At 39.3% G+C, this 16,278-nt stretch overlaps 1 protein-coding gene across 6 annotated transcripts in view; it reads left to right on the top strand.

The window, feature by feature from the left end:
• TNIK (TRAF2 and NCK interacting kinase) overlaps positions 1–15,257 on the top strand; it is a 403,269-nt gene extending 388,012 nt beyond the window's left edge. For all 6 annotated transcript variants that reach the window (XM_012732327.1, XM_012732316.1, XM_004674961.2 and 3 more), the window contains 7 exons: positions 19–162; positions 2,521–2,655; positions 6,386–6,486; positions 8,395–8,544; positions 10,484–10,643; positions 10,889–11,028; positions 13,216–15,257. In XM_012732327.1, the coding sequence (XP_012587781.1) occupies positions 19–162; positions 2,521–2,655; positions 6,386–6,486; positions 8,395–8,544; positions 10,484–10,643; positions 10,889–11,028; positions 13,216–13,299 (914 nt within the window). In that variant the 3' untranslated portion in view covers positions 13,300–15,257. The remainder of the gene's footprint in view (positions 1–18; positions 163–2,520; positions 2,656–6,385; positions 6,487–8,394; positions 8,545–10,483; positions 10,644–10,888; positions 11,029–13,215) is intronic.
• Positions 15,258–16,278: the final 1,021 nt, after the last annotated feature.

Below are 16,278 nucleotides of genomic sequence, written 5' to 3'. Positions count from 1 at the left end.
TGTGTCTTAAATTCTCAGGTGTCAACCTGCTGGTGGGAACGGAAAATGGCCTGATGCTTTTGGACAGAAGTGGGCAAGGCAAAGTCTATAATCTGATCAATCGGAGGCGATTTCAGCAGATGGATGTGCTAGAGGGACTGAACGTCCTTGTGACAATATCAGGTATGTTACTAGGTGACTGAGTCGCCACATTTGCATAGGTGCAAAAGGCAGTCACCCATTTTCTGAAGAAACAGTCAGCCCTGTCCTTCCCAGTGAAAGAATGACATAATAAATTGCAGCCGTATGACCAGAGTGAGATCATTCAGATTTTGTAATTCTGGAAATTCTGACCTCAAAAGGAAAGACTGTCAACTCTGCATGAAATCAGAACCAGGTAGACACAAAGCACAAAGGCTGTAACCTCTGCCAGGGCTCAACAAGGACCTTAACAAGGACTCTGCACCCCAGTCACTGCCATCCACTCTCTGGTGGAGAGCATCAAAATGTAAGCTTCTGAGAATGGGAATCCTGTGAATGGGAAATCTGAGAACAGGAAATCCTGCTTTCTTTTCTCATGAGAACTGACATTTTCACAAGTACAGTCAGTACACGGGGCAATTATGTCTGCAAGGGGACTCAAATATAAGAAGCCTTTCTATATCCTGCAGCTTCTGGCTCCCAAAAAGGGCTGTTAATAAAAAGAGAGAGAGGGAAAGAAAAATGTAGTGCTTATTACTGGCAAGTTAAAACCATCACCTGAAGTATTCTATGTTTATTGAAGGGGAATTCTTCCTGATGGTGTTTGAAGAAGTTTAATAAATAACACCCGCTTCTCCAGCCCCTTCCATCCAAAATGAAACCAGCTGTTCTGCTATGTAGAAGACTCCCCCAAGAGGCCAGACAGTGGGTCAGGAATTCTGGGGTTGGGGCCTGGCAGCTTTAGAGCCTGGGGCAGGTCATGTGCAGGCAGGTTTGAGACCACTGTTCTGCTTTCAGACGTTGCTTCACAGCAGACAATACAAGGCTTCAGGGTTGAACCTTGAATGAAGTTAACTCTACTGCAGTACTTTGATTCCGAGGATACGTCTATCCTTGATGCAGTAACTTCCTCTTTCTATTACCTTTCCACATAATGCTCAGCGTTTAATCTCTTCTTATTCTTCCCAAATATGTCTTAGCCCAGAAAATTCCTCTTGTATTGTGATTTGTATTTAAGCCAGTGTGTTGAAGTTATTCTGCTTCATTGTTTTCTTCATGTCTACACTGTCAAATGAAATTCAAAGACCATACATCTGCCAGTCACCTACCCAAAATGGAAATGACATCAGAAAACTCATGTGTAGGCCTGTACCTATATTGTGAGTGTTACATCCCCATTCCTAAGGGTTACCATTTCTTCTTACAAAGAAAATAAAAATAGGAGCAAAGGATTCATGAACTGCCCTCAGGTTTGTGTTGGCATAAAGGTGGCACTGGCCACTTGCCCTCCCCAGCTATTGCAGTTCATGCATGTTTTAGACTTTGGGTTACAAAAGAAGCAGTAACTGCACAACAACTTCCCAAATTTAAGACAGCAGTGCACTCACCTGTGAAATCCAGCCTGACATGCTTCAGTGAATTCTCTTCTTCTTTGGGTACATGTCATACCTGGAAAAGACAAAACATCTGTTGATGTCTCAGATAAATCAAAGGAAAATAGGTACCCACAGGCCTCCATTTCTGATCCTTTGGAAGGAGCCACCCCAAAGGACATTTTCTTATTTCCTACTCATATAATCTCATTATTATACTTATATTTGTTCCTTGTATACTCTTTAATATTATTAAGATACTTAATAGCACAAAGAATTCTTTCCTGCATGACTACTTCACCATGGGAGTTTTGTTTTTTTTTTTTAAGTATTTCCAAGTTCACGTTTTTTTTCTCCTCTCTATATTGTTGGCTGGTCCTTTTGGTGAAGTCAGCATAATGAACATGTCCAGTGTTATTTTCTGAGCCTAGATTTCCTTTGTTGAACTCGCTTCTCTTTAAAGGAGACACTAGTCTCCTTTAACATTTCTTTTCTTTGTCATCTTTAAAGTAATATGGGAGAAAAATAAAAGGTTCTCATCAATATAGGCAAATAAATTATAAAGTGAAAGAAAAGCAGTCACGCATAAGTACACTAAAATATACAACTTTCAACAACACTACATCATCATCTAATTAGATCTAGAATGTTCTAGAACTCATTCCATCACAGAATTACATCTTAGCTGAGATTAACAGACACTGCCCTTCCATTAGGAAGAGAGAATAAGAACAGCTTCCTCAGATATGAAATCACTTGAAATCAGAAAATTGTTGTCTGAAATATTTGAAACTCTTTAACCATGAGTCCCAACAGACAACACTGATGATGCTGAGGTTACTGGCTATTATACTTTTATGAACACAGAGAGTTATATATTAAGGTATATAAATAAAATAGTGATGGGGAAAGATTGAGGTAAAAGCTATCATAAGGGCTTGAAGTTAAAACTCTATTCTTTCCACAGGAAAGAAGAACAAGCTACGTGTTTACTATCTTTCATGGCTAAGAAACAGAATACTTCACAATGACCCAGAAGTAGAAAAGAAGCAAGGCTGGATCACTGTTGGGGACTTGGAAGGCTGTATACATTACAAAGTTGGTAAGTGTTAAGGGACAGAATTGCTTACTCAGAAGTATTCAGTTAAGTTCATTCAATTCGACTGTCATTGGATATCTGTTTAATTCAATATTTATCAGATGCCGATGACATTGTTAGAGGGCAACCCTGGTAATTATTACAGGGCAACCCTGATATGAAGTGGGTTGCCTGACTGTTGGTCATCACCCACACACTTAAAAGGGACTTATAATAAAAACTTACTGCAGGTACACACACAGAGGTCAATAAAGGGTTTATTTACAAAAGAAGGGAGAATTTAAAAATGAATACCTCATGGAAAAAGAGAGGGAGAGGGAGATAGTTGGTGAAAGCATCCTACCAGTTCCACTGAGCTGGATCCCCAATAACACAACATCATGCTGAAAGCTAACAAAAAGTGAGGCAACACCCCCCCCCAGACCCACATGGGTTAAACACCAAACCTGGCTGCTTAATTCCACCCCTAGTTCCCAGCAGTCTCCCTTTGGTGATGACCACATTATGGGAAATGTAGTTCTTGGTGTATTGGATACTTTGATCTAGAGTGGAGGTGAAGTCCATTAAACCTGAATTTGTGGAGTGTGCTCAGGGCATCCTTCCCCCCCAACAATATATTTGGAATCCGTTTAAGATGTTAAAACCTTAAATATATCACTTTAGTAAGTACATTTTCAAAAAAGGTTGATAAAGTGCATCAAGAGTGCATTCATTCAGAAGAAAGTCCTAGGCTCCAATTTGAATATTTATAGCCACTCCCTCCCAAAGTTCCCTTAAAATGACAATAAGAATGGAAAATGCCATAAGCCCACAAGGAAAAAGGGACCAAGAAAAGGGAAGTTAGCAAAAGAGATGTAAACAAAATTGAACAAGAGTAATTGAATAACTAGAACTGACTTAGCTGAGCAGAGAATGCTGCATTCAAACTCTGCAGTCAGGAAAGTCATCAGAGTCAATCCAGTGACTGGACAGCATCTCCAAAGGCTCTTCCAAGAACAGGAAAAGCTTGCTAGCAGCAAATCCTGCAGAACCAGTTCCCCTGCTGAGCAATAAAACCTTAATCCTCCTCCACTCAGCAGAAGATACAAGGCTGACAGCCTAACACATGGTGGGGAAGACTGAGCTTGTGCAGTCCGTGGGTCACATGCATGCACAGTACACCCACACCCTTCCTCCCCACAGCATGTTCATACCCAAGCAGAAGACTTGTCTTAGGAGAAATTAAATAGCCAGAAAGAAAAGATGTTCAGATACTAACATTTTAGTGCTGAGAAAACGTGTCTCCAATGCCTACCCTATAGTTAAAGCCAGTGGTGGATTAGCCTATCTATACCAGGCAGTAGGGAAATCCCCTGATGGGAGCAAAGAAAGAAGACTTTAGAGGAAATAAGGTAATGAAGGGAGGTGTGTGTAAGGGGGGGGGGGACTCAAATGCAATTATAATGACTTATGAGAGATTAGAACAATGTCTGAGAGATTAAAAGATAGGACTTTTGTTAAGGGGGGGGACTCAAATGCAATTATAATGACTTATGAGAGATTAGAACGTCTGAGAGATTAAAAAATAGGACTTTTTTAAAGGGGGGGACTGGAACAGAGTTAGGAGGAGGTCATTCAGAAGATGAGAGATCAGAACGTCTGAGAGATTAAAAAATAGGACTTTTTTAAAGGGGGGGACTGGAACAGAGTTAGGAGGAGGTCATTCAGAAGCCCGGGTGGGAGGTAGACATGGGCAGCTAAAAGATCCTGGCAGGAGTAAAAAATATAGAAATGTGGCAACATATAGATTTTTTTTTTAATCTATAAAAGTAGAACAAAAATAAAGAGAGAGAAGAGCAAAAGGTACTGAAAATGAAAAATCAGTCTCAGTGGTTCAAAATCTAAGTATTATGAGTTTTAGGAAAAAGAGAAAATAAAAAATAGCAGAGAGAAAGTATCAAAGAATATAAGGAAATTTTTTAAAGCTGAGATATTGAAATCCAAATTTAAAATATTAGCCAAGTAATCATATCAGCATGAAATTGCAATGGCAAGAAAATGAGAAATCCTTAATGTTTCCAGATTATATGTAAATAAATAAATTGTTCATACATAATAGACCTAGAATTAGGTGATCTGGGACTTAGTAGCAATTCTGGAAGATTAAAAGACAGTGGAGTAAGTTTAGCCTTCAAAACTCTTCAGGTAGAAAATATATTCACCTATTACATTATAACCCACCTGTATTAGCCAGGATCTCTCTCTTTCTCATTTCTATCTCTTTGAGAGAGCCAGAGACAGGCTAGCAGGAAGTTCACATGTATTTAGAAATAGGTAACAGAAAAATTAGGGAGTGAGAAAAATAAAGGAAAACAAAAAAGGAGTTGTAATTATCGTATACTATGTGCCTCATCAGTGAACATAATAATTTGAACACAGGATGTTGACTTAACCAAATATTAAAAATACTAGGGGTATGGGGAAGGAAGAAATATATTAGAGAACTAGAGAAATGAGTTGGTTATAAGAGACTAAATCCTTTCCTTTCTACAAAGCCAGTCAATAAAATCAAACACTGAAAAAATTAAAGTGATAACATTGTAAATATGTTATTTAGAAATATGGGAATAAATTGCCAAAGAACCAGTTGCAAATGTAGTGAAGGCAATGTACAAACAAAGGGAAAGAGCTCAGAGAGGGGAATTTAGGCAGTTATCCTGGGCTGTCCAATTTCCTTAGCATACAGAATATCTTGCTTGTCCAGATATTTTGTAAAGAAAATGATGGCTCGTGCTCTGCCTTGGCCTGATGGGGCCACTATAACAGAATAGCATGGGCCGGGTGGCTTGCCAACAACAAGAACGTATTTCTCACAGTTCTGAGCTGTGCAATTAAGGTCAAGTGTCCGATAGGTTGGGCATTTGGTGGGGACCCACTTCCTGGTTCATACACAGCGGCCTCTCAACAGCCTCAGGTAGCAGAAAGAGAAAGGAATGTCTCTGCAGTTTCTTTTATAGGTTACTTATTCCTTACAGATTCCTAACACTTGGAATTCAAATTAGAATCATGAACAAATAACGCCTTTATGTCTCTGCTCTTTGGCTCACTTTCTTTCCAACTTCCTAAACTAGCTTTCAGCTACTTGGATGTGAGTGAACATAAAAAGCAGGCAAGGGGGCCAGCCCTCCCTGGTGGCACAACGGGTTAGGACACAGCACTGCAAGAGAGCCACAACCACTTAAGTGCTAGTTGATCCCTGCCCCAGAGGTGATCCACGTGGCACAGCAGATCTCTCCTGACCCCCTCAGCAGTGTATTTCCTCTATCTGCCTGTTCTGCTCTCCATTCTGTCTCTGGTGAATCCTCTCACTGCCCATGTGCTTCTGGCCTGTACCCCAGTTCTGTATGCATACATAAATTAATTTAAAAAAAAAAAGCAAGCAAGGAAACACGAAGGGATGCAAGTTCTTACTACAATGACTCATTTATATGTAACCCTAGTGACTAAAGACTGTCCTGAGCAGTTCCATCTTTAACTGAAAGAGCCTTAAACTGAAAGTCAAATGCCTCACGTATTCTCCAGAAAAACCACAATAAAGGAAATTGAATCTGTATTTTTGAAAAAGGCCCCCACCGAGAGCATCACCCTCAAGGATGAATTCATATACATGCATTAATTGTGGCCTGAACACTCTTATGTACAAAAACTTGAATATATTGATGTGCTTTTTTAATTCATAATCTTTCTGTTATAGTTAAATATGAAAGGATCAAATTCTTGGTGATTGCCTTAAAGAACGCTGTGGAGATATATGCGTGGGCTCCTAAACCATATCATAAATTCATGGCATTTAAGGTAAGCGGGCAGGTAAACCTAAAAAGGGTTTTTGTTTGTTTTTTTTTAATTTTAGGTTTCACCAGTTAACAAAGTGGTCTACTGCATAAACCAGTTTCCTTGTTCATAATAAACTTTTTAAAAGGATAGGAAGTCTTGGATTAGTATTCCAAAAATAAAATCTAAACATTAATAAATTCTATAAAATCAGCCAAATTAAAATTTATGAGACAGCCTAGCAGACACAAGACCCATTTCAGGTCTAAGAATAATCATGTCCAAGTAGCATTCAGTCTGGAACAGTCACGGGGCTAAGCATTCATTGTGACATTAGGCAGTGAAATTATAAAGCCACTGTGATGCTTCTGAAGAAGACAAGCCAACAACATCCCTGAATCTCAAGGTTGAACTTTGTGTCTACATTCTGAGATCCTCAGAAACCTTTTGGGATAAAGCCTGTAAAATTCAGAGTACTCAAATCTCCCCAATACTATTGACTTTTGTAAAATATCTACTGAATGTAATCACATAGAGAATTGGCCTACTTTCTCTCTATTCTTCCATTTTGATTGCCATTTATCCCCACTTTTGTGACCGTTATCTCCCTTTAATTGTTTATAGATTCTTCCTTGCCAGATATGTCATGTAATGGTAAAACTGTCCTGGAAATATTATGAGCCACTCTTCAGTCCTGAAACACTCCATTTCTGTCTTCTTCCCCTAGTGAAAGGACCTCATCACATTTGTGATGTGTTTTGTCTTCAGGAGGATGGACTAAACTGTGGAAATGGGCTCCCCTCCATAATCCCACTTTTATGGAAAGTTTTGGAATTCATTAGGCCAGTAATAGCACTAAAGGGATACCTCCTAATAGCTAAAGTGACAGTGCTTACTCTGCCAAAATCCCTTGCCAAAAAGGCTTTTCAATCAAAATCCCACTCCCATTCTAGTTCTGAAGTTACAGCCATTGGTTTACTCGCCAAATGCAAACTGAGTGCAAAATTCTTTGTTCAGTAGATCATACTTAGCCTGCAAATGGGAAAAAGCAAAGACCATGCCTGAACAGGAAATACTGGAGCAGACAGGGTTGAGCCCTCCGTTGGGACAAGACCTTGAAACCAGAACCCCCACATTATAGAAATGATGTTAGCAAAAGATGAAAAAGGTCTTTTAGGCAGCAGTGGCATAGACTTCAAGGCCCAATAAAGGTAGAATATAATTGATTACAATGGCATCAGAAAACAGGAATACTTGACTGCTATTTATGATTCAATTTCTGGATTCAAACACACTGAACCTTGATAAACTTGGCTGTAGGCATGTTTCTAGGTAAACCCAACTAGCTAACACAAGTCATGAGTCATGTGATGTTCCAAGTCATGAGTCATGTGATGTTGCGTCTTCTCCTATTGTCTCTGTCACCCAAACCCAAGTCTCAGAGAAAGTGAAATTTCTTTAGAGAAATTGCCAATATGACATCCATTCTCTCTTTGAAGGAAATCAGATGCAGAGCTTACCCTTGAATCCTAAGCAAGCTAAGTACAGAGCTGACCCAACTGTCCCCACCCCCAAAGTCAAGTGTCTCAGAAAGCACAGAGACCTGGGTCTCACATGTGGACTCAGAGGAGTGGCTGGACAGGAGTATCCAGGCACTGTTTTTTAAATTTATGATGACACCATCAAAATTGACAACTATAAAACAATTTCTCTGCCCTGGAGGACAGGGAATGGAGAAAGGGGTGCAAATGGGGTACTAGAACCTTCTTCCTAGACCCAGAAAATGAATATGCTTAAAATAATTAGGAAAAGTTTCTAACTTTTCTGGTCAAGAAAGTTAGATGTTAACTTCTACTAAGCAATAGCTAACAGACAAAATTACCAAGGTAAGTGTTGTGAATGATGTGGATACTCATGGTGTGATTTTTAAAGTCTTTTGCAGATCTCCAGCACAAGCCTCTGCTTGTTGATCTCACTGTAGAAGAAGGGCAAAGATTAAAGGTTATTTTTGGTTCACACACTGGTTTCCATGTAATTGATGTTGATTCAGGAAACTCTTATGATATCTACATACCATCTCATGTAAGTTCCTGGAAATAGACTGTCAATATCCTCTTTATAACAACCTGCAAGTATAAAGAAATTTGCTTTTATACAAGTCATGCTAACTTTGACTATTTAGTAAAGTAAATTATTTTTGACCTTTCCTAAGTAGATATCATGCTTTTTAATAGACAGAAGGTATAAATATAACTATTGTTATGATTGGTTAGGCCTGAGTAATACATAATGGCAATTACTTGCCATTTGCTCAATATGTCTCTTTGACCTTTAAAGTACATTTGTTTTTCCTTTAAGGGCATCAATATTTTGTAAGTTAGAGTTTAATAGATGAGTTCCTAATTTTAATTTTTGAAGGGAGGTTGATTCGTTTTGGGTTTTTTTTTAAGATTTATTTTTATTAATTTATGCATACAAAAGCTGGGTGTAGGCCAGAGGTGTAGAGAGGTGACAGGGTTCACCAGAAACAGAGTGGGGAGCAGAACTGAAATACACTGCTGAGGGGAGCAGCGGGTGAGACAGGAAGGTCTGCTGTGTCATGTGGGTCACCTCCCTGGCCAAGGATCGAACTCATGCTGCAGTGGCTGTGGACAGCCTGATAGCACTGAGACTTTAACCCCTTCACCACCAGGGAGACCCATGGAAGTTGATTCCTTTTATGTAGAAGAAGGCCACTTGTCCTTTTCTTGTTGTTTTTATTCAATTCTCCAACATGAGGACAGTGTTGTGCCATGGAGTCAGTGGAGCTCATGGTCTGATTCTTGCACATTTTCTCTTTACAGTCTTGGACACATCAGGTAGCCTGTTCAGCCCTCAGCTTTCTCACTGTAAAATTAGAAGAAAAAGACTAGTCCCATAGGGTTATCATCAGCATTGGGTGAGGGAACACATCTAAACAAGGGCCTACAAATCATAGTACAGGTATTAGTTCATAGACACAGCTCTAAAACATGACTTTCAAAGCTGCACATGGATTTGTCTAGTGGCGTTGGTGCAGTGTAAATTGTTATTTGCAGGCCCAAGGTTAACATAGAGTAGAACTCACCTGTCAGGAAAGTATGAGGCCTAATCTGTTGCTTATTGTTACTTTGAGAACTTAAAGTCTTTATTAAGAAGCATGACAATTGAAAAAGTTGTTTCAATACTTTACACACATGCACTTGCACACACAGTTGACATTCATTGCTGCATTATAGCTTGTCACACTCATGTGTGTGTGCACGTGGGATTCAGCTCCAGCTCTTAGCATGACATTCTCATTCAGGATATCTTTGCAATACCACATCATTTTTCTTAAAACAATTTAGCCACTTATTCCATAGTATAATTTTATTTATTAATCAGTAGTGGTAATATTAATTTTTTTCTAAGTAAGTCATTACTGTGGAGGTTATTCTGGCATTTAGGCATACAGCTATATAGTCTGTGCTATATTCCCATAGTTGTATTTGGTTAGAATTCTTTCCAGTCCCTCAGGTTATCTGCATCAGATTCAGTAGTTTTGCATTCTCCTCATCTTTGAGAGAAGTAGAGTAATTTGTTCTAATGAAAAACATGATTTTCAATATCTGAAAGACACATCCTCAGTTCTAACACCAAATACTAGTTCAGTACAGTCAAATTACTTAATCCCTCTGAGATGTAATTTCCTCACCTGTACAGTAAGATACTTGGAGAGCTAGAATTACGGGCATAAAAAGACTTAGTGGTGACCTATCAGTGCTTCATAGTTGTAATTGTTGTTTTGTTAGAAACAGGTAAACTGGATTCTGGATGTAGAGCTGATATGGGACAGGTCAGCTGTTAGATTATGCAAAGCAAAATATCAGTTTCTAGAACATAAATGAAAAACAAAAGCACATACACAGAAAATGCTTTCTTGAAGTTCTTAGACTGAATAGTCAACCGATGGTTGTCTTTTTTAAAAAAGAATAATACCTGGCCTTTCTTTATTTTCTAGATTCAGGGCAATATCACTCCTCATGCCATTGTCATCTTGCCTAAAACAGATGGAATGGAAATGCTTGTTTGCTATGAGGATGAGGGGGTGTATGTGAACACCTATGGCCGGATAACTAAGGATGTGGTGCTCCAATGGGGAGAAATGCCCACGTCTGTGGGTAGGTTAACCATTCCTTATCTCCTTCAGCAGTTACACCCCCCAAATGAAACGAAAATCAAGAAATGTGAAACAACCATTTGATTCCACAAAAAAAAAAAAAAGTCTGTGAATAACACTTGTAAGACTTGCTTTGTCTGTTTATCTCAAGTCGTTTGTCATTTTTGTGGTTAAGATGTGAACAGATGCTGTGAGTTATTGCCCATCTAATGTTTTTAATGCAGTTTTGGAAATTCCTTTTGACAGCCTACATTCATTCCAATCAGATAATGGGCTGGGGCGAGAAAGCTATTGAGATCCGGTCAGTGGAAACAGGACATTTGGATGGAGTATTTATGCATAAGCGAGCTCAAAGGTTAAAGTTTCTATGTGAAAGAAATGATAAGGTAAATCCGTTTCAACATTTGCATTAGTGTTTGCATTTTAAGAGACCACCAGGTACCTGTGAAACCTTCATTTTCCTTTATACTGATTTGAGTCACATCTGTGTTAAGCAATCAATATTCTCTTTGCAATGGCATTATTTGGTTTGATTCATATGAACACTCAAATATGTATTATGCACATATCCAAAAAAGACACTTTAAAAGCACTTAAACATTTCTTGTACACTTAGTAACTTTTGTGGCCTGTAGGCTAATTTATGATGACTCAACAGACACCCCAAATTCTCCTGAGCACTTAGAACTGAGTTGGTCCATCATGAATCATCTCACAGTGGGTCAACTTTATACTTCCACTTTTAGACTTCACAAAGTCACTATCTAGACCTAACCCATCATACTATACTCACCTTTAAATGCGAAACGCTTGACACGTAGAAAAATCAACTTTCTAACCATGTCACCCATTCCTTAAGGAATGTACAATCACAAACTCAACTAGTGCCATGTCCTGTGTCATTCCAGCCATGTTTCTTCTGAAGTGTCATAGGGGGACTGTTTTCCAGTGAGATTGGCGGTGTCCATCTGGCATGACCAGTCACCTCAGGAGGGTATTCTGTAGCAGTGTTGCTTCTCCCCTGCCTTCCCTGTAAACTAACCCAGAGCTTTACATAGCTAAGCTGTACTGCACTTGTGAATTCATCCTTTGTCACTATGACCAATTAAAAATGCTGTCTCCAAAGCATCACACATAAGCACCCATAGGAAGAGTGTGATGCATTGAACAGTCAGTCATATCAGGCTTTGCTCACCCCGGTCCCCCAGAGGCTGGGACCCCAGCAGGTCTTACTCCAGCCTTGGGGATACGGGTCCAAACTAGATTCAGCCCTAGCCAACTACTCGGACCTGGTGTGGATTGCATGGACAGTAGCTGTGGGTGGCCTTACCATAGCACCCAGAACAGACCTGATCCCAGATAAAACTCCAGCCCCCACCTACTCTCTGAGGATCACAAGAATAGGAGTGATCTAAGCATGGGATCCCCACCCATTCCTCCAGTCTATGGAAAACTCACCCAACAGGCCCCTTCCAAACCAGACCCACAGCTCACAAGCTAGCTGAGATTGCAGCATATCCAGGTCCTGAGTTTTAGAGCCCAGGGTGGAGCTAACAGCAGCCCTTTCTTTCCCTCATTGTGGTTTTACATGGGTCTTCTGTGCATATCCATTTTGATTCATTGGCCCTAATAGTAGCTTAACTTACATATGTAGCATTAGCTGAATGATCAGCATTTCCAAATAACTTCCTAAGAAGTTGTTATTGGGAGATTTAGCCTTCTTCTGAGGAAGTTGTGGAAGTGAAGTAGCAGAGACTTCATACTCGTGACAAAAATGCCTTGGACCAAAGTTTGGTGTTGGCTGACTGAAGGGCTAGGCCACAGCTTGGAATATTGTTTTCCAAAGGCTGTGGTTCATTTACATTCCACTCAAGCAAGCAGCAACCCAAATTTTGCTCACTTCTCTAATTTTTTTTTTTTTTAATAAAATGACTGAACAGACCCGGCCTTAATGGACTGTGGTTCTATTTATCAACGTGGTTATCTCATTTGACCTAGGAGATGTCAGCAGAGAAACCAAGCGTTAACTCTTGAAATGCCAAAGTGAACAGGCATTACCCTAGCTGACCTACAGAAGATTTTAAAATTTTTTAAATCTAAAAAACTGGGAACTGAAGTTCAATAGTCAGTCCAAACTTTCTGCCTTGATTTGGGGAATTGGAAAGATTCTCTTCAGTCCCCAAATCTGCCTTCTGTCATTGGGCAAGAGAAGGGAGCCTCTGTGGCTTTTCAGAACAGAATAAAGGGCTGTCCTATGTGGAAATCCAGCAGGTTATCCCAGCACAAACTCCCTTTAAATGTGAGCACCAAAAGCTTGTTGCAAATACAGATATTGCTCTTTCTATGTCCCTGAAGCCAGTACCATGACCAGTACTAATATCAGTCAGAGTCCAAAGGCAAGAGTGTTTACAGAGGATGCACTGTACCAAAGGCACTTTCTAAACACCAGTCACTGAGTCTTAAAAACTGACACATGGCAGGGATAGGACATGTGAGAGAAAATGGATGGACGTTTGAAGAAAAGAGGGAGCGAATCCATGCAGTTGAACTAACTTTTTTTTAATTTCAAACAGGTATTTTTTGCATCCGTGCGATCTGGAGGAAGTAGCCAAGTGTTTTTCATGACCCTCAACAGAAATTCCATGATGAACTGGTAACAGAAGAGCACTTGGCACTTATCTTCATGGCGTTATTTCTAATTTAAAAGAACCTAACTCATGTGGACTTATGCCGGTCTAGAGGCAGAATCAGAAGGCTTGGTTGAACATACCACTTCCCCCTTTTCCTCTCCCTCTACCCGTCCCAATAAAGTCCATCTTTCCATGTTGCAGCCTGGTTGAGAAGGAGAGAAAAAGGTGGCAGGAATTCCCAGGAGATCCCCAAGAATGCTGCATTGTCTGCGGACAAAGATGGACCATGTGCCCTTCAGAGTTAGGGATAGAAACAAATATTGTGTGCTCTTATAATCAAGCTGTGTTCTGGTGGATTTTGAGTTTTGGTTGTTAGTTTTTTCCACCTTTTTTTTCTTTATCCCCTTACTTTGTAAGAATGGGGAGAGAATGCATACTGAGAAAATGAACTGTTTTTAATTCTGTCTGCCTGCTAGCTTTAAGTATATGATGTGTTGTAAAATTTCCAATCTCATATGGTGAGAGACAGCACAATAAATGTACCTTATCTCCTTACACTGAAGGCCATAACTGCATAGTGGGGTAATTTTAGAACTCTTTTGCCTTTACCAACCCAAGTGGTTGCTTTTTGATAGCAACTGGCTAATGAATTTTTAAAAGAGAAGAAAAATACTAGTTTTCCCCTCTTTTGGGAAATAGATTTTAAATGGCTAAACTACTAGCCTTAGACTAATAAAATCAACTACCATTTTTGTGAGTCTGACAGGCCCTATTTTTATATGGCCCTGGACAGAATGGTGTGTGTTGAATGGGATAGTAGTGCCAGTGAGTTGAGTTCTCTCTAGTGACTGGGGGAATCCATAACACAACTTTCCCTCAGCTATTATGCAACAGATCAGGGCAAAAGTTGGGATGACTGATGGGGTCAGACAGAAAGAGCTTCTGGAAAACAAACTAAAAAGAAAATCACTATATATAGAATATATATATACTCACAATTTTTTTAAATGCACAAAGCCTCCCAGCTAAGAGGTCACTCAGTTGGGACTTCATTAGGACTGAGCCTTTGTGGAGTTCTTTCTGGCAGTTGGGGAGTGGGTAACATCCATGCTCTGGTCATACCCAGCTTTCTCCTGAGGGTGCCACTTTCTCAAGATGAAAACTGTGACTGAAATAATAATAATAATAAAAGTTTCTGAGCTGCCTGTGTTCTCTCTGGGTTGGTGAGAGAAGGGACTAGACTACTTAACCTGCCTAAGATGTGGCAGGCATCATTGGTTCAGATTTTATAAAACTTGAAAGCAAGGCTTTGGCCAAAATTCTGAGACCCTAATCATTTTACCTTTCTCCAAATTACCCAACATACGTAAACAACATTTGTGCAGAGATATGTATGTATTTAGTTCAGATTGACTGGTGTCCCTATAAACTCTTACTCAGATGATTTGAACTTTTACGTGACTGTCTGGGATTTTTTTTCCAAAGCTACAAGCATGGCCGCCTGTGGTATCGAGGTGTTGCAAACAATATCTGTGTTGCGCTTCCTGTTTTAACCTACCTCGTTTTGTTTGTTTTCATTTCACTGTGCATCACAGCAGTGTTATCTCCAGGAGACATATAGAGAGCTCAACTGGCAATCTCAGGTGTCGTTAATATTTTTAAAACAAAACAGTAGTTGGCCAAATTGTTCTTGAGAAATTTTTGTTAAAAATGTCAACAACAGAAACAAATGTGGCTTGTTTCTAGAAAGAACAAACACTGTAAACAGCTTTTTAAACAGATTATGATCATAGATTTTTGCCTAAATATAAGAGCAGCTGATGTACTATTAATGAGAACGAAACACACTTTAGGAAAATGAAAGCACTTCAATCTGGTTGTTGGGAAGGGGGGTTGGGGGAGGGCAAATATTCTGGCCTTTGAATTCGATGATTATTCCCCTCCCATAAAGGTGGTTGTCATTTTCATTTACTGTAAGCAGGAAACACACAGGAATGGAATTGAGGATTATCCTCAGGCGATCACCAAGATGTCCTCCTCATGGTCCCGTTAGCTCTCAACACCAATGAAATCCTCCCGTTCTCATTTTTACTGCTGTGGTTCTGCTGCTGAACAATACTATTTTCACAAATTCCATATAGCAAATTCAGCAATAACTTTCTGGATTGAATTGAGCAACTACTGTAATTGGATGCTGACGTGGACAAAATGTCTCCATGTAGGTCTTAACCCCAAATGCGATTGCCACCAGCTCTTTATATTGCTGCTGTGGTATTTTAAACCAGAAGCTTCTTTAAATTATGTTGCAAATTGATCTTTGTTTTTATGTTTTTGTTTTGTTTTTATTTCTAAGTGATAAGTTTGAAACACACAGCTTTAAATGATTTTTTTATTGTGGGATTTTTGGGTACAGTTAAGAAATAAAAGGGAATCATTGTGTTTAAACATAAGGTAGTTTGTGAATGTATTTTTTAAAATCTAGATTCATTGAAACAAAAAACATAAAACAATATTAATGCAGTCTTGTTTACAGTATGTACAGTGACATAACATAGAACATGAGCTTCTCTGGTGCCAAGAACAATAAAACACAGACGTTAAACATCAAGCCATGCCTTTTATATTTTTGTACAAATATTTTACACAAAGTGTCAAGGCAAATCCAAATTTGAAAGGGACCCTGACAAGTCTGTACTCGTTAAAAGATAGCTAAAGCAATTTGAAGCTTTTATCTTCAAAAATATTTTTTCTTCCATCAGGACTGGCTCTACTATTGATGTACCAAGGCCTGGGTCCTGCGGAATATTTTCGCATGCCCTCTTTGTGGCTCATAATTTTGGTTTCCTTTCCTTCCCTTTTTTTTTCTCTTCCCCCAACCCCTTCTTCCCTTCCTCTTTTTTTTTTTTTTTTTTTTGCTTTTATAATTAGTTTTTTTGGAATTAGTTTCAGTCTTTAGTTTTTGTTCTTTCTCTAGGGCATTTTGTCTGTAGAGTTGGCTTGTTTTAT

This window comes from Condylura cristata, unplaced genomic scaffold (genome assembly GCF_000260355.1).
Source record: "Condylura cristata isolate star-nosed mole 26May11 unplaced genomic scaffold, ConCri1.0 scaffold00003, whole genome shotgun sequence".
Classification (NCBI taxonomy): domain Eukaryota; kingdom Metazoa; phylum Chordata; class Mammalia; order Eulipotyphla; family Talpidae; genus Condylura; species Condylura cristata.
The sequence above is the reverse complement of the archived record's forward strand: the minus strand, read 5'-3'. Positions and strand labels throughout refer to the sequence as shown.